A 19,094-nucleotide genomic window follows, 5' to 3' on the forward strand; every position below is an offset into this window, starting at 1 on the left:
TGTTAGCAGCTTCTAATCTGGACAGTCTGAGGTGAACGCTCTCCAAGCTCTGCTGGATGGTACGCGTGATGGTTGCGGTGATAGTTTCCTCTAGACTGCTTAACCGACCCTCGAGTGCTTCGAGTCGCGCGTCGCGTATTGCTGCGCGCGTGCGCTTGAGACGTGCTGCCTTTAGAGGGGTGGGAGCGGGTCTGCGTTTAGTATCAGGGCCTTCTACCTCATCGTCCTCTGTGGGTTCTTCTTGTGTTTCCTGCATTGCCTGTGGATCAGTCTCGCTGTTCGCGGCGGACTGCAGTTGTTGTATGAGTTCGTCTTTTGCGCGAATCTGTGCCTGCATGTGTTCAATTTGCCTTTTCATCGTTTGCATAGCCTGCGGTAATTGAGCTATCTGCGTCTCTATCTTAGTGGGCGTTTTGCCGCCAGCCTCCGCGTTTGGTGCTCGTTTTCCCTTGACCGCATCTGCAAAGCTCACCTATTCAGCGGTCTTGGTGTCCCCCGTTGGGGTCCCTCTGGGAGTGCGACTGCGGGCCCGGCGTTTCTGATGCTGCTGGGGGCCCGGGGTGCGGCTCCGGGACCGGGAGCGGTTTTGACTGCTGGTCCTGGATCTTGAGCGGGGCTTGCCGGCGGGACCGGTGGTGGCAGCGGCCTCCGCCTCCTCGGCGGCCCTGCGTCGTTCCCATTGCCTCTTCGTCACGACGTAGGGGGTCTTGTACCTTGCGCGGCAGTTGCGATCCGCCGTCATGTGTGTGCCCCCGCACAGCTTGCATCGGGGGGAGCACTGGTGGTCGGGGCCTGGGTTAGGGGCGTCACAACCACGGCACACTTTGTCCTGAGGGTTTAGGCACACGTCCATGCGGTGACCAAGCCTTCCGCAGCAGTGACACATATCGATTTGCTTGCGATACAGGACGCAGCGAAGAAGGGCGCCGCCGTACCTGACGTAGGTGGGCACTCGCGGTCCTTCAAATGCCACTATGACGGTCGTGGTGTTACTGAGCCGTTTGGCTGCCAGGGCTTGAGGGTTGCGTGCGTGAACGATGCTGGAGTGAATTGACTTGGCGTCCTCCTCCAACGGGATGCCCTTCACTGTGTAGTCGGGGTCCGTCTCGTAGGCACTGACCTCGTGGCGGCGGTCGCCGACGGTGATGGCTTGTAACTGTCTGTACTTAGCGGCGTGAGTAGCGTGGGGTGTACTCACGACTATGATGTTTTGGTGGTTGTTGGAGCACACCGTGTCCTCTCCAGCTTCATGCGCAGGTATGTTGGCCGCCCGGTAAATGGCCGATGCGAGGCGCACGGTTCCGGTGGTGGCCACGTTGAGGCCTCCTCGGGGTCGTACCACGATCTTGAAATCGCTTCGTGGGAGTAGTGGCATTTTGCTGTTCCTGATAACTTGCTGCCTGACGTTACGCTGTTGTTGACGTGAACGCTGTCGGTTGCCGTCCGCTCCCTCGCCGGTGCGGGAGTGGGCTCCGGTCTGGTTGTTGCTCTGCGCGTTCGCACGGTTAGCTTGGGTCTTGGATCCGATGGTGCACCAACCGGCGCCCTCCAGAAGCTCTTCGGGGGCTCTCCCCGATGGAAGTCCAAGCTCTCCCCGTTCACTTGGACTTCCATCGTTGATGGGCGAAGCGGGCGCCCGCGTCAGAGAAAGCGCTCGGCGCGTCTCCTCGGGTGGCTGGCTAGCGTTGCGCCGAGCCGGTCGAGCGCGGGTCAAAAACCTCTCGAATTCGGCGAAAAAGTCGTTTCCCGCCTTGAATTGTGGTATCAGTAGAATCCTGGTGACTTTCCGCACGCGTTGGTGTAAACTTCATAGGGTGAATAACCGAAAATCACTGGGAAATCGTTCTTGGAAGACGGAGCCGACGTGAGATGCGTCCGCTCCCTTCGGCGACCAGCGCGTTTCCCCAATAATATTAAATATCACTACTTTATTTTAATACGTAACTTTGTTTAACCAATTACCAAAACAAACATTTCAGTATTAGATGTTCTATTGGCAATGCCATGGCAGAGTGCATTTGAAAAGCATCGGAAATTATAACAGCCTAAGCTGTCACGAGCCCACAAGAACTGATTTTGGTGGCGTAGTTCTGCGCCGTCACCGCTGGTGTGCATTGAAGCTGTCGCGCCATGCGACAGAAAGAAAAAATTGGCCGCGTATCTGCGTGCTTCGCTGCAAATGTCTTCTAAAGACGATAGAAGAGGCGCTGCGTGAGATATGGACGCCATCTGGCAATACGTCGGGAAACATGAGTGCTATGTTGCGGGCTGGTAGTCCCGGCGCAGCGGCAGGTGAAGACCGGCGGTGACCAACGCGACCGGCGGGGACGCCAGCCAGCCCGAACACGCGGTTTGGCGCGATGCGCCAAAGGAGAAGAAACGTCCGCGCTCAACGAGTACTCTCCACAAACTCTCTTATTTACACGTCGCCTGGGTAAAACGGGAATGCCAGAGCGGCGCCCCCTGTCATTCGTACAATGCAATACTGAACCGAAACAGAAACACAACATGAGCTTGTGCAGAGGGCACGGAGGAAGACAAGTTTCAGCGCAGTCACATTTTCAGCGCAGCTTAAGAAACTAGGGTCTTTAAAATTGCGTATCTATGTATTTTCTATTAAAGGAACACACCACCTAATATTTTCCTAATGATGTTGCACCTCAGATATGCGTATTATTTACTTTTTGATAGACAACGTTCATAAGTAGGAGCAGGCGTACCAGTTCAAGATGGGCGGGCGGTATAAGCAAGTGGTTAAACTTTGGCCGGGTTGCTGAATCGAGTGACGTGTCGACAAACAGAAAGACAGACCAAAATTTCTGCGTTTAAGTTCCCCAAGAAAGACTGTCGTCTTTAAAACACAGAGTCGGAGCCGCAATCGAAACCTGGCCTCCTGACTGACAGTCGACCAACATGGTACGGAGCCACGCAGGTCCTTGAAGCCGTTATGCGAAGTATCTTATGGCGGAGTTCAATCCGGTGGTGGTGGTGGTGGTGTGCGGCGTGACCACCCTTACTGCGCATGCGCATACCCTCTCAACTCACACTCTCCCTCCTCCTCTCCACCTCCCGCTCCACACCCCTCTCCCCTTCCCCCTCTCCTTCCCGTCTCCGCTGTCCCTCTCCACTCACCCTCTCCCTCATCCTCTCCACTTCATCTCTCCCCTCCTCCTCTCCACATCCCTCTCCCATTTCACTCTCTCCACATTCCCTCTCTCTTCCCCCTCTCCACTCTTCCTCTGAAACGCGCGAGCTAGACATGCCGAAATTCTCTCCTGCGCAACGCCGCGATTAGCACCAGCGCATGCGCGTCCCCTCCCCCTCTCTCTCCCCTCCTACGCTGCCCCCCTCTCGCACGCCTGCCGACCGTTACCGCTCGCCCTGTGAGAATTAGCGGCCAGGCTAAAGGGAAGACAAGACGCGCGTAGCGTTCCTCGCGTTCCACGACGCGTGGTCGGTAGCATGCCCAAAGAACGCCAACGTGCAAGTGCTCCGGCTCGTGCAAGTGCTCCGGCTCCGCATCGCCTCATGGTCCGCTTTAGCGGGAAATGGTGTAACTTTTTAGAAGGACTCCATACAGGCGCATGTTTGGCGTGCAATCACAGTAACAGACATAATTTCGCATGACAGGAGATTTAAATCACACGAGAGATCACTCCATCTGAACTGCGTAACGTGTTCGTGGTTTAAAGCTTTCCACCCTTTGCAACGAGGGCGGCCATAATTTATCCTCATCAGCAGCCCCGCCATCAATAAAGGGAGCAGAGCCATGTACAGGGCCTTGCAAACGTGCACAGAACATATCACTACTTCTCAAAATGATGAATAATGACGTAGTAAATACCTCGCTACTTCGCAAAATGATAGCGATTGATGGCGCAGATCGTATCTTGCAACTCCACCTGCAGTAGTCGCCCTGAGATAGTTTACGGCGGGCTCTATAGAGCGGCTCCTCCTGCTTGGAAAATTTATTCAGAAAACAGCCTCGTTTCTCAATTTTCGTAAATTTAATCGCTGGGTTATATTAGACTGTAACGTCGGGTTCTGCAAATGTGTAGACATTGGTACGTTTTATCACATATCGCGAAAATGCTTCTAGTGGAAGGGGATGTATTGGACGACGTCGGGTGACAGGCAGAAAGCTGGCGCAGCGAAAAACAGTCAAACAGGCTTGGTGCCAGCAGCTCGCGATCAGCACTCGCGCTTCGCACCTAGAAACCGTCCCTCTGGCGAATGCCTTTCTCCTGCACCACTACACGAGAAGCAATCAGTTTTGTTTGCATCTCATATCCGCCGTATTGCGAATACAGGTAATTTATAATACCGGTTGTTCAACGAAGGAAAACACATATTCAAGTTTAAGGGCACAGCATTCTAGGGGCACGTGCTGTCGTCTTATCTAAGTTTCTGTCCTACGGTATCTGCTGTCATCTCAGGTCGTCGGTTGGTGTCACACAGACAAAACCATCTGCATTATAGCTGTGTAGAGTACATTATAGCAAGTAGACGGGAAAGGGAAGTGAGGGTAACGAGCAGTGATGTAAGAGTGAGGAGGAGGGAAATGAGGAAGGTTGAGTATAGCCCTGTAGATTTAGCATACCCACGTGTAGCATAATAAAGCAAGCGGTGGAAAAGGGTAGTGAGGCTAAAAAGGTGTGAAGGCAGGGGAGGAGCACAAAGAAAGGAGGAGGGGAGAGGGCGTCACTGCATTACAAATGAAGGCTTCTTTTCACGACATGGACGCAAAGCAGGTTACACGTTTGAAATACCAGCGCTTGCTTACCTATCAACGCCAGCGTCGACGAAAGGCAGGCGAATTCCTTCTCGGCACTTCCTACAGCTTTCGCTTTTAGTGCAACTGCATACATATTTTTCTTCCTTTTTGTAGGTGGCTGGCGAATCGTTATTCGATGGCCGTCTTGAAGACATCGATGAAAGGTTTCGGGAGCATGTTCGAGAGTTAGTTGCTTCCGTTCTCGCACGGGAGAACCTGTTAGTCAAGCAGGTTAATGGTCAAACGCTAACGTGCGAGAACCTATTCACATACTTCAAGGTAAGTGAATGCATTGGCCATGCAGCATCCCCATTAATAATGGCACCTACTCCTCCAGACTTACGTGGAAGTCTTCAAAGGAAGCGATTTGCCAGAGCCGGCACCCATGCTTGAAGTGAGTAACCGAAATAATAGTGATAATTTTGGTTTAACGTACCATGCTCCTTCAGGCGACTGCAAATGCAACCAATGTGGCCGCCATGGACAAAGCAAGAAAACATTATATGTCTGCAATGACAAATGTAAGTGAAAATGTCAGACACAATTGTCCAAGTGACCCGAACATAACTGTTTTCGTTTCAGCAGAGGCCTCGAAGGAGTCTCGTTAAACTTCATGAGTTTCATCGCGGGAAGCTGACAGAGGCAAAAAAAGTGTTCTATGACTTTCCAAAGATGGGTGGCGAGGCGATGTCATGCAGATTCGTGGAAGTTCTCATAAAGGCAAGGACTAATATCGCTACTATTTATTTTCCTGCAACCACGTGTTCTGAAGCCACACCCAACCATACTGGTCAAACAATTCTAGATCAGGAATGATCGCAATCACTGCACTACTACTACTTCTACTGCTACAAATAATAATCGATCATTAGTTTAACCTGGCCAGAAACAACCGCAAAGAATTGCAGTGACCTATAAAAATTATAGAGGTAAAGGAGTAAGCCTTTGTCCACTGTGGGCCGTCGTCCTATGGAAGATGCAGGCACGTATTTAAAACGGCCTATGTTATCTGGCTCTCGTACGATGAATTCGAATATTACCACAACTGAGCAGCTCACAGCAGATTATGATACAACGTTACTAGAACAAACTCAGTTTCAAAGCTCCGTATCTCCGCCAGCGGAGGAGGGTGGTCCGAACGGTGGTCGCGAGAACTAGCGGCGCTGAAGTCACGCCTTGCGCCACTATGGGCGCGTTGTCTGCTGCCACGGCGTAACGGGGCGGTCCACCGCGCAGTTGCTCGCGGCAACTGCGCGGCAACTTTCTAATTGTACTAGTGGCAAACGCAAACATTGTTCATTCTTCCAGTCGACGTTCGAGCATCTGATTTGCTGACTACTTAGGTGGATATGCATAAGGTCGTCTGTATGCATTGGCCCGCGTGCGTTGCTCATTGATTGGCTAAGAATCGATGTTCAGTCTATATTTGAGCTGTCTACATTGAGCTTAACTTCCAAGCATAGGAGTTTCTAAGCAAATGAGGATTTTCAGCGTAACTTTTTTATCACTACCACTACAATTTTAGCCGCTGCCGTATTATCTAGACGAAGAACAACCTAACACGTTTGTAAAAGCCTTTATAGTGTACAAAGAGGGGTACTTACTCGAGATACAAAAGACGTTCTAGAACAACAGTGCTCATGTTGTCTGCAAGTTATTAAAAAAATTTTCTCGAAAAACATCAATGCTTTGCAATGTTTACAAGACACGTTTTCGCGACGGTTAAAGGGATACTGACCCAAAATCGGAAAATTTTACGAGAACTCTGTAAACGAAATCTCAGTGTGCAATTACATGGAATAGATGTCCTCTCTCAGCAATTTTGTAAGCGGATAGTTGTATTTTCGGTGTTTTTGTGGGCGCGCGCCGAGCCGCCCGGCCGACTAGAGTTGAAAATCGTGACGTCACAACACCCGTCTCGGACAGCCAGCCGGCCTGCCGGAGTCTCTCCAAACGCGCCGTAGGTAGGCGGCACGGCATGAATACGAGTTCTGGTCCCTCTACCTGCGACGAATATACCTCCGACAATGAAGAAAGTTCGAACATACCAAAAAACATAATCGCTTACGGTTACGAGCATTCTGCGTCTAGCGACGAAGAGGAGCAGGCGGCCGTGGACGTGCTGGTGAGACAGCCCGGGCCAGTAAAATCGTAGGCTTTTCTCTAGCAAACTCAATGTGTAGCGACAATACTAGGTAAAATGAATTACATAGGATGCAAGATGGCTGGTTTAAGCTTAGGTAAGGCAGAAAAGCAGTTACTACGCCGGAATCGTAGTTTCTCGCTTGTGTTTACACATACGCTGTCAGTCTTCGAGCGCTGAACAGTTTCTTCCTGATCGCGAAGCACGCCAGATGCAGAATTATTCAGCTGTTTGATAGCTGTGTGCTTACAGCAGATACTGTCACAGCAACGCTATAGAAGACAACTGATCGAATGTCAGTGTGATGCTACTCTCAGTCTCGGTAGCGTATATGTAATTGCCCGAATTACGTTTTGCTGTTCTATTTCTGGCGGCTCCTCCAAACTGGGCACTAGGCTTTGCGGGACGCCGTGCGTTTTTTGGGGGGATTTGTGCCTTGGCCCCGTAGGTTTTGGCTTCGAAATGTGGGGTGGAAATGCCGGGAACAAGCGCGGCATGGCACCGGGCGCGAGTTCCCACTTTCCACATGGGATGAAAACTTCTTGTACCGCAACATGACGATAGTTCTTTACAATGTCGTCACTCTCAAAACGGACGTCACAGTCCTTGTATTTCTCAGTAAGCTTTCTATCTTTGCGATGCAAAGCTTGTTCACACCTTTTGAACTGCGTAGGGTCTTTTGGAGGTCCGAAGAAGTGTCGTGAAGCGGAATCGTCGTTGCGGAAGCCGCTCTTGCAGCCCGGCACAAAGCATGTCGGCATACCGCACCGTGAATCTGTTCGTCCTCGTTACACTTCGTACATCATGCACGTGTCTTCGTACAAGACGCTAAGCCTGGTGAAGAACAGTCCCAAAGATGACGAGCGAACAAAGCGCAGACGTAGCTGTAACCCACGTGCGATCATACGTCGCCTGGCGCCGATCACAACAAGCGCCAGCCGCCAGCCGCGGGAGCGAGACGTGACTGCAGCGCCACTAGTTCTCGCGACCGCCACGCGGAACGCCTCTCCGGCGGAGCTTTTAAACTGAGTTTGTTATAGTAACGCTGATTATGATACTGCCGCATGGTTTTCGTGAGTGGGCAGGACGCGTGGAAGAGAACAATACAGTTCGGACTGAGCGGCTTCTTAGTCTAACGAGCCCAACGCGCAGAACAACGCAAGGTTGTCGTCATAAGTGTGACACTATAAGTGAACAATCTAGAAAAGAAATAGCAGATGAGGGCGATTTTGTCGGCAGAAGAGTGATCGCAAAGATAACAACTGAACACTGCTTAAACAAGATTCAGAGTCATTTCTAGCGAAGCGATGGTTATATATGCTTAGGAGTATTTTCTTGAGCCGTTCAACCTTGGTTATGTTGGAATTAGAAACACCATTTTAAATCAAAGGGGCACAATTTAATTGGCGAAGGCATACTACGGTGTACAGTTTGCGGTAGGCTACAGGAGAATTGAGTTCTCGAGCTATTCTGCAAGAACAGCCGAGAGAACGAAAACCCCGCACAGCAACGTGCTTAGTGTGAGCAGCACACTTCAATCTGATATCAAACAGAACACCAGGATCACTGATTTCACAAATACTACAAAGCGATGAAGAATTAACTCAGTGTGAAATAAAAACGACGCGCTGGGAGTTTCGCAAGTGAAACTTATGATTTTGCTTTTTGCACCATAGTGGGACAATTTGTTGCTCTTGCGCCATGCAGAAAAAAGAAACAAATCTCGCTGCGGCATGCAAGAGTGATTAACTGAATAAAAAAAATGTCATTGGCATATAGGAGGAAAGACGAATGACGAAACAAATGCCATTAAAAATAGCTAAAGAAGGGGAGTGGGCCTGGTGCTTACACTTGAGGGACAAGGCTAGTTGCCTTGCAGAAAAAACGTTTCGCCATTTACGATAACATAATATGATCGATCAAGAGCATAGCGAAGCAGGAGATAAGAAACAGTCGGGCGATCATCAATTTGTGCAAGTTAATACATCACCAATGAGTCGCTGACTGCGCTAAAAGCTTTGCTAATGCCACAGAAAATAGTGTCACCCTGTGCTTGCTCTAATACCGGCGTAGAAGAAAAATATTTGTCGCAGTAACAATAACACCGCGATTACGTCGGTAGGAGGAGGAGGAGGAGGAAGGAAATGAAGGAAAGGCAGGGAGGTTAACCAGACGCGCGTCCGGTTTGCTACCCTACGCTGGGGGGAAGGGATGAAGGGATTAAAAGAAAGAAAGAAGAGGGAAGAAGGCACTGTCAGGGTACATATGCACCTGTCCATTGAATCCCTACAAGCGGTTGTTTAAGCCGGTCGATAAACAGCAGTAATGCTCGCGTCGCTTTGCTGGCCTGCGATGCGTAGGGCCGCGATCCGAGGATCTTCTCTTAGGAAAAGGGTCTGTCGTCTAACTTGTTCAGCGCATCGCGCAGAACGTTTCGTTCGTTCACAAAACGTCCACAGAAACACAGTAGATGTTCTGTCGTTTCGTTGCTATTGCACGAGTCACATTTTGAGGTGTCTGCCATTCCTATGCGAAAAGAGTACGCCTTCGTGAAAGCTATTCCTACCCACAGGCGGCACAGTAAAGTTGCATCACGGCGGGGGAGGTGCGATGGAACTTGGAGCTTGCTCGATGGGTCTAGTTCATGCAGGCGACGGTTCCAGACACTGGGGTCACTCAACCAAGTTTGCGTCATGGTGTCAGCGAACGAGCGCAGACACTTGGCAGCGTCTGTCCTCGACAAGGGTATTGGGGTTGTCTGGGAATCCTCGTGAGCGGACCGAGCAGCATCGTCAGCGAGGTTGTTACCCACAACACCACAATGTCCCGGCAGCCATTGGAACACAACGTCATGTCCCTTCGATAAAGCTTGGTGAAGAGCTTCTTTCATTTCGTTCACTAACTGCTCGTGCACCCTTCGTCGTAATGCTGATTGCAGACTCTGAAGGGATGCCTTAGAGTCGCAAAAGACAGCCCACTTTTGAGGCTGCGCTTCCGCGATATAAAGGATCATCATCATCATAATCATCATCATCATCATCATCATCATCATCATCATCATCATCATCATCAGCCTGTCTACGCCCACTGCAGGGCAAAGGCCTCTCCCATGTTCCGCCAATCAACCCGGTCCTGTGCTTTCTGCTGCCACGTTATACCTACAAACTTCTTAATCTCATCTACCCACCTAATTTTCTACCCACCCTCACGCGTTTACCATCTCTTGGAATCCAGTCAGTTACCCTTAATGACCACCGGTTATCCTGCCGACGTGCTACGTGCCCGGCCCATATCCATTTCTTCTTCTGAATGGTAATCATGAATGGTAATCTACCACTACCCCTCAAGAGAAAGGTATATAACAGCTGCATCTTACCGGTACTTACCTACGGAGCAGAAACCTGGAGACTTACAAAGAGGGTTCAACTTAAATTGAGGACGACGCAGCGAGCGATGGAAAGGAAAATGATAGGTGTAACCTTAAGAGACAGGAAGAGAGCAGAGTGGGTCAGGGAACAAACGAGGGTTAAGGACATCATAGATATAAAGGATAGCAGCACGTAAGGCGGCAAGCTCCGCTGCTGTTGATGTCGTCCCGTGTGACACCCTGAACTTGACAGTCACTTGGCAGGCCGGAATAACAACAGCACCTGTGGAGCTGTCGGCTAAGACTGATCCATCAGTATAAATATGTGTGTGCTTTGGCCATACTCCTCGTTGAGTAGTGACAATGTCGCCTGTCGTAGAGCCACTGTCGAATGACGGCTCTTCTTCGTTATTCCCGGAATTGTGAGGCGTACCTGTGGTTGTTGTAGGCACCACGGAGGCGACAGTGGTCTTGCTGCTGGAGTAAAGCCCGACGGAAGGCATTCTCTATGAGTCGAAATAATGTTTAAAAACAAGGCTTGCGGTCTCTGAAGTGGCAACGCAGCAATATGGTGACCGGGAACTCGGCAGACATGTCTAATGTGAGCTCTTAAATTGTCAGTAGTGACGTATGTTGGAATCGGATGCTGTCTTGCGATCGTAATTGTCCCGTTCGTGGAGGTGCAGCGTGGTAATCCTAAGCACGTGCGTAGTGCTTGGCCTTGCAAACTTTGGAGGGTGCGGATGTTCGTCTTGCGTGTATTGGCCAGCGTCGGCAAGCTGTAACGTAAAAATCCCAGAAACAGTGCTCTGTAAAGCTGCATCATGGAACGTATCGATGTGCCCCAAGTTTTCCCGCAGAGGAACCGCATTATGTGAACGATGGAAATTAGTCTTCTCTTCAAGTAAACGCAGTGGGCGCTCCACGAAAGATCCCTGTCAATAATCACACCTAGGAAGCGATGCTTCTTCTGGTACGAGACATTTTGGCCGTTGATGATAACAGGATATGGTGTCATGGCCTTGCGTGTAAACGCGACCAACGCATATTTCTCGGTAGAGACAGAAAGACCCTGTTTGCGGAGATATGAGCAGGTTAAGGTGGCAGCCTGCTGGACTCTTGCGCGCACTTGAAGACGGGTCACAGCCGAAGACCAAAGGCAAATGTCGTCAGCATATATTAATATGTTAGCAGTACTTGGTAAAAGCTCACGAATGCCGACCATCACAAGATTAAACAAAGTGGGGCTCAATACCACGCCCTGTGGGACGCTACGGGAAGTATAGTGGTTGGCAGAGGGACCATCTTCTGTCTGCACAAAGAAGGACCTCCTCGTAAAATAATCGCGGATCCACTGAAACATCCGACCGCCAATTCCGACAGCCTCCAAGGACTCCAGGATCGCGTCATGTGTTACGTTGTCGTACGCCCCTTTCACACCGAGAAGTAGCGCCAGTGATATGCGCTTGAGGCACTTTTGCTGCTGGACAAACGTTGTGAGGTCAATTACGTTGTCAACGGATGACCTGCCTCGCCGAAAGCCCGCCATGTAGTCTGGGTACACATTGTAGCGCTCGAGATACCATTCTAGGCGTAGAAGTATCATCCTTTCCATTACTTTCCCGACGCAACTTGCGAGGGCAATAGGGCGAAATGACGTCAAATCGAATGGTGACTTTCCTGGTTTGAGTAGCGGCACAAGTCGACTTATCTTCCATTGCTGGGGAACAATGCCCGCATGCCATGAGTGGTTGTAATATCTCAACAGCTTTCCTCTGGCCTCTTTTTCAAGGTTGGCAAAGCGGCGTAGGTGACGCCATGAGGCCCTGGTGAAGATGATCGTCGGGAAGCCGCCAAGGATGCGTCCAGTTCTTCCATAGTGAAATCTTTGTCCATTTCTGGGATCCGGGGCTCAGGAAAAACACTCTGAACGGCGGAAGCGGGCATGGCACACACACCAGCGATTCGCGTACAAAAATCATTCGCCACTTGAAGTTGGGTGCGGCCTAGATGTAGGGCTAGAGCCATGAAAGGATGTCTTTGTTGGGGAGTCGAGCGCAAGCCACGAATAGTGCTCCAGATGCGTGACAATGGCTTGCGAGGGTCCAATGACTCGCAGAATGATTTCCAGTGCTGCTCTTCAAGTTTGTCCAAACTCGTTGGACTTTTTTCTGTATGCGCCGTGCCAGCCTCAAGTCACATATTGCCTTCGTGCGTCTGTATCTCCTTTCCGCCCTTCGGCGAAGCGTGCACAGTTTCTCCAGTTCAACGTCAAAGTCTGAACGCTTGCCGCCAAACGGGAGCATGCAGGAAGCTTCTCTCATTGCCTCTTTGTTAACATCCTCCAAGTTATGGCCAAAGTCTTCTCGGCATGTATTTTCCATGAGACGCTGAAATTTTTGTCCAATCGATTCTCCGTATTTTATTCCTAGAGGAGGAGTTGGTAAGACCTCTGATTCGCACATAAGTTGGAATGTGGTCACTTCCATGTGTTTCAATGTCTGAAAACCACTGGACTTGCGACCGGAAGCTTCTGGATACCAGGGTCAAATCTAGACAACTGCTGTACGTAAGCCCCCGCACGTCGGTAGCTTTTCTACCTGGATATACAGGGTGTCCCAGCTATATTAAGCCAAGGGTTAAAAAATACAATATTAGAGGCAAGCAAGTGAAACCAGTTTCAAATTGCTGACAGCCACCTTACGCATTACAGACAATTTTTTTTGTAAAACTGATTTGTTAATTATGTCGATTTAACTAAATTGCTAAATATTGACTTTAGGCAAGAAATGATGCTTGCAAAGATCGAGAGAATCTTCAGAAACCCCAATTGCGATATTTGCGATAAAGAAAATCTCACGTATACCATTTTTTCCAAGCTGCAAAGAAAGCCCACGAAATACAAAAAGAACCACGTGACTAGCGCGCTCGCACGCCGCGAGAATGCTGCCCTCAGCCGTGGTTTGAGGGAACAAAATCAGCTGTGGCCGCGACTCGCCGTCTCCGTTGCAGCGGTAGGCCGATAAGTTAAAGGTGGTTTCTTGGCCCGCGCTCGCTACAACTTGCACCGTCAGACGCGCCCATGGAGGAAGGAAAAATAAGGAGATGCTCTGACGTCACATTCGTGAAGCCTCCACATCCCAAACACCCGCATCGCCTCCTAGCGAAGGAGCCTCGAAACATTTCACGATTTCCGCTGTGTCGTTTGCAAGCGCATGCGCGATTCGAGCCTTTTTTTTTTCGCCGTGCAAGCGGCGCCGCGGCGCAGTCGATTCACGGATGCTGCTCCTTGTGTGTGTACTTTAGGAAAGCTACGAAATGCCCAGCTGTTGCATATGGTTGCGTATACCCGGTGCAAATCGCGTGCACTGCGGAAAGTACCGGGTGTCACTTTTCGTGTGTACGTACACGTTCGCTTCATTGCTGATCACTAATGCATGGTATTTGTATGCGAAGGTCTCGGATGTGCGCTCTGTTGCTTCTTACTCATTGTGTCAACTCAGAACACACGTGAACTTTTGTTTTTGGCGTCTGACGTGCCGTACATAACATGTGCCGAAGGCATCGTACGTTTTTAGAGGCCGTGCCCTTCACCGAAAGGGCAATAAACTTATGTTGTTTTTATCGGACTACGTGATGTACAGTATGTATTGTGCGGTGTGCGCTCGCTGCGTGCTTGTTGTTGTGTGCGTACTGGAATTACAAACTTTACGTGCACGATCGCGTATACAATACAGCGGTGTCCTCTTTTCGACGTGAAGTTACGTCAACTATAGGTTGGCGTTGCGCCGTATAGCTACTACGCTCACTCCATGTACACGAACAAAGAACCACTAATCCGGCAACAGATCGTGAAATCGGGCTACGAGAAAGGGAAGGCCTAACGCCCAGCAGAACGCGTAAGTCACTGCTAGGTGAGTTCGAATAAGATGATGCAGGGGCTGAACTTTTTTTGATCACGGCACGTACCGGTATTCTGTACTGTTGCACAAAAACGCTCCACGAAGAATTTCAGCACGCAGCGCTCGGGCCTGCCACGCATGAACAGCCTTGTAAACGTTTGCTTGCAACATTTTACTGCGTGCGAACAGCACAATACGCGCTAAGTTTACGCCGGGACTAAAAATCTGCGCAGAAGCTAACCACCGCGGAGAGCACGCCGCGGGGCGTCTGCTGTTTTGTTTGCCCCATACCGGTTTGTTTGCCCCATAAATCTGACGTCACTTCCGCCACACTTTTCGCAATGCATTGAAATACGATAGGGCCTCTGCTTAGTATTCCTTCCTCCATGGACGCGCCAACTGGCTGGCAACGGGCCAAGAAACCACCGCCCACTTATCGGCCTACCGCTGCAACGGAGACGGCGAGTCGCGGGCGCAGCTGATTTCGTTCCCTCAAACCACGGCTGAGGGCAGCATTCTCGCGGTGCGCGAGCGCGCTAGTCACGTGGTTCTTTTTGTATTTCGCGGGCTTTCTTTGCAGCTTGGAAAAAATGGTATACGTGAGACTTTCTTTATCGCAAATAATGCAGTTGGGGTTTCTGAAGATGCTCTCGAACTTTGCAGGTAGCACTTCTCGCCCAAGGTCAATAATTAGCAATTTAGTTAAATCGACATAATTACCAAATTAGTTAATTACAAAACAAAAAATTGTCTGCAGTGCGCACGGTGGCTCTCAGCAATTTGCAACTGGTTTCACTCGCCTGCCTCTAATATTGTATTTTTTAACCCTTGGCTAAAGATAGCTGGGACACCCGGTATATGCGAGCTACTTTCCTTCTTACACATGTGCTTTATTGCACGAAAGCACCCTTTATAATTTACCAGCGTTTCGCCATTTAGAGGCATCATTCCTTGGCGCTAAAAAATGCTGTGAGTTTCTCCACTTGCTTTGTGCCTCGTGGGGGATTTGAGTTTTAAATTGTTTGTAACGTTCTTGCTTGTAAATTGACATTTCTTTGGGTTAATCATGGTCGGTAGTTGCTGAGAGGACTTCAGTGTATATGTGTTCTTCGGCATACCAAATCTTGCGATGGGATCAGTGTGGCTTTGATTCATGTTCCACAGGACTTTTTATTAACCCGCCTCTCCACAGGCACTCATCCGTATTGCCTCTTAGGGCACCTAATCGAGATCAGCAACGACGCCGCCGCAATTTATGCTAAATCAATGAAAGTCAATGTCTCTCCGTTTATAAACTTATTAGATTTCAAAACGCTGCTTAGGGGATAGTTAGAATATACTCGCTACTTCTTGGCGTACTAGAGAACATGAAGGAATCTCGCTGAATATATACAAAACCGCGTCGTGAGTCACACTTGTCTTAATTTTTGTTACACAATCCCGTAACGAACCCAATAGAAAACAAAAAGCTTAGCTACAGTGTACTCATATGCACAGTAAAAGCGCAATGTTTCATTCACGTTAAATTTTGTACCAGGAAGCGTAATATATACACGTCATCAACGTCTATCTTAGTTGTCAGAGAAAACGCCTGAAAGCAACCGCGCAGAATGTGCACCTCTTTAGGACTTTATACGCTGTAGCCATAATAAAGTCGTATAACTTCCACGCACACGGGCTTCTATTGAAGAGCATGTGCCAGTGGGAACGTGCTGATAGTTCTTAAATGTACTTTGTCTGCGGTTCATCCTTCACCATAAGAGCTTTCTTCTAGCGCTTTGCACCAGCATATCCGTATATGCCGCGCTTGAGCCATTGTCACCTGCGCTAAATGCCCCCTGAAGAGGCCCACACTTTTCGACAGTGTGAGTGCGAGGGTCCAGGTTTCAGTTCTTTCCAGCTTGTGCAAAACGTTATGGCAATATTTGTGTGTTACTGTCAGTTCAGGCATATTTTCATTTTATTATGTGCAGCTTTCAGTAGCCGGCCCGTCCCTTACGTCCCTAGCGTCCGAAGGCCCATCGTGAAGCCGCTACGCTGTATTAGCGGCCACGATTACGCGTTCTTGGCGAAAAAAAAAGAAGACAAACCTGGTGGATCCCGCGCAATGCGGGAATGGATCGCATACGAAGCCGTGAAGGGTGGCTATCTTTGCCTCATCTTTTTTACCTTACGGCGCAGGTTACAAGGTGGATCGATGCGTTCTTGTAAAGCGAGTTGTTGGCTGCATGCATACCACGGACTTACCAGAACGTTGAATACTGTGGCACCTTAACTGAAGCTTATGCTCGGACTTAACGTCGGCACCAACGTTAGACCACAGACGTCTGTTGCACCGAAACAAAGTGGTCATTAAGGTGCGCTGACGCGCATATGTGCAGTGTTCGTAGGCGTACGGAACTTCTACGGAGAAACGCAATGATGAACTACAGCTTGCTGATTGATATCTGTAGTTCCAATCATTCATATGTTGCTATAGGAACGATAGTAAACACTGCAGCCATAATCGATTTTAGACAGGGAACACCACCACAGTTGATGTTAGGCAACCGTCACCAGAAATGCTGATCTACTCCATTGATGTACGATATCTACGGAGTGGTTGTTGGCCGAGGTCGTTGGCGCACGTTTATAAGCGCTTGTCTGCAACTATATTATCGTCAACTATAACAGGTGCTATGTATTCTTCCTGTTTAACCAACGCGAATCTTCTAATAAAATTAACTGCTGTGGCTTCTCAGCACGTAAGTTACAGCGCCGCTTAAAACGGCAGCGTGGATTCGATTCCCAGCCACGGCAATCCCATATAGATCGCGGCGAAATGCAAAGAACACCCGTGGGCTAAAACCTAGCCGCACTGATTGATTACGCGCACTACGGCGGGCCATATATTCACATCGTGATTCCAGCAGTAAAAACCCCAGCAATATTATGATTACCACATAAAACTTTCAGTGTTTAGTTTCGAGGTTCTTAGGTTTCACTTGCGGCACATACTCGCATGTCACGGACGACGTGACTAAGAGGACGGGTTCATGATGTATGCCATGGGAATATCTTCTCATTGATGTCGTAACTTGTCAAACTTGTTCGTCACACCCTGATGTCCTGCTATGTCAATGTTAGTACATGCCTCCTTAAAGAGGCGGTGACGACAGCTCTCAGACATAGGCGGCTATATGGATAATTTTGAGAGATGAACGGTCAAAGTGCCGCTGGTTTGCTAGAAATGTTCATATTATAAAAAAGAGGAAAGCTTTCGAGGAATCTCGATTTTCAGCGGATCTCCGTCTCCCAGGCCACAAGGCGCATGCATGAAACGATCGCCTTGATGCACTGCGATAAAGCTCTCGCTGCTGCGTAGTGACGCCTAAGAAAGAAGAAAGGGAGTGCCGGAGGTGGTTGATTTGCTGAGGTTAGCTAAGTGACGCCTTGTTCCGCCCCGGATTTCTGCAGCAGACCTTTCGCCCTTTTGTTGGGGGAGTTCATAATTGATTTTAAGGCGCGAGACAAAAGACAATCACAAGACAGGGCACGGGACTGTAGAGTACCGAGATCAGTACAAAATCTCGGTGTGATTGGAATTGAGCGACAACTTACACTGTCGGCAATGCGCTAAAACATGTGCATAATGATTTTTGTTTAGACTAAAGGCATGCTCCCTCAGCCTAACATTGATGCACCAAACAATGATGTCTGCGAATAAAAACGCCAGGTCTGCGCGGAAACCGCACCACAGTCACAGCAAAATCTGGAAAAGCGGCATTTCTAGAGCCCCTTATAAACTCTCTTGTGGCTACTAATACAAGTACACTAGCAACGTACCCACGCCACATGTACTAAATTTTGATAAGTTGGGAAGCACCCACCATGACATTATTCGTCATTCTGCGGAAAAGCGAAATACCATCTGTAAGACATTGTGTGCACTTTGCTGATGCGACGGCTGACGACGATGAAGAATTATGGCTGAGCTCTGTGTAACAGGTTAGAAGCTCTACATGACCCACCAGTTACGCAATTCGCATTGTGTGGCGCCCGGTCGATATTTCACTCTCCAACCACGCCATATAACATATGTTAACGTGAGAAAGAGAGAGAGAGAAAACGAACTTTATTGAGTCCATGAGGAAATGGATCATGGGAGCCTTATGGGCATCCTTGGCCACCAATTGAAGAGCACTTGCGAGGAACCCAGTACGCTATAAATAATAATAAAATTTGTGAAGTAGGGAAGCAGCCACCATGAAATTTTTCGTCATTCTGCAGAAAACCGTGGTACCCGCTAAACACCTTTAAGACATTATGTGCACTTTGTTGATGCTGTGGCTGATGATAATGAGGAATTATGGCAGCGCTCTTAGTAATGGGTTGGAAGCATTCAACAACCCACGCGTTACGCAATTCCCACTGTGTGACAACTGGTCACAGAATTCGTGTCGTCTGGCGCGCGGTGGTTATTTTACTCTTCTACCACGCTACATAACACGTCAATGGGGTTCCTTCCCGATATGAAGCCTGTATAGGTTCTTTTACAAAGCTGTTTCAAGCACCGTCATGGCTGTCAGATAGAATACTGCGCTCCCACAGCAGAGTGCCCAGGTTCGAACTTCGTTTCATCCTGAATATTTTTTTCTTATTTCGTTTTTAAAGATGATAGTCTTTCTTGGGATACTTAAACGGAGAAATTTTGGTCTGTTTGTCTGTCTTTCTGTTGGTCGGCACGTCACTCGATTCAGCCACTCGGCCAAAGTTGAACCACTTGCCCAAGGGCCAGCCATCTTGAACGGCTGACTAGGTTCATACTTTTGTACATTGTCGATCAAAAAGCAAACATTACGCATATCTCAGGCGCTACATCACTAGGTAAGTATTAGGTGGTGTGGTCCTTTAATAGAAAATGCGTAC

General features: G+C 49.1%; 1 protein-coding gene across 1 annotated transcript in view; it reads left to right on the forward strand.

The window, feature by feature from the left end:
- LOC125759443 (atlastin-1-like) overlaps window positions 1-19,094 on the forward strand; it is a 34,856-nt gene that overhangs the window by 13,842 nt on the left and 1,920 nt on the right. Inside the window, exons 4-5 of the mRNA XM_049418219.1 lie at window positions 4,889-5,053; window positions 5,112-5,168. Of these exons, the coding sequence (XP_049274176.1) occupies window positions 4,889-5,053; window positions 5,112-5,168 (222 nt within the window). The remainder of the gene's footprint in view (window positions 1-4,888; window positions 5,054-5,111; window positions 5,169-19,094) is intronic.

The sequence above is a fragment of the Rhipicephalus sanguineus genome, chromosome 8, assembly GCF_013339695.2.
Source record: "Rhipicephalus sanguineus isolate Rsan-2018 chromosome 8, BIME_Rsan_1.4, whole genome shotgun sequence".
NCBI lineage: Eukaryota > Metazoa > Arthropoda > Arachnida > Ixodida > Ixodidae > Rhipicephalus > Rhipicephalus sanguineus.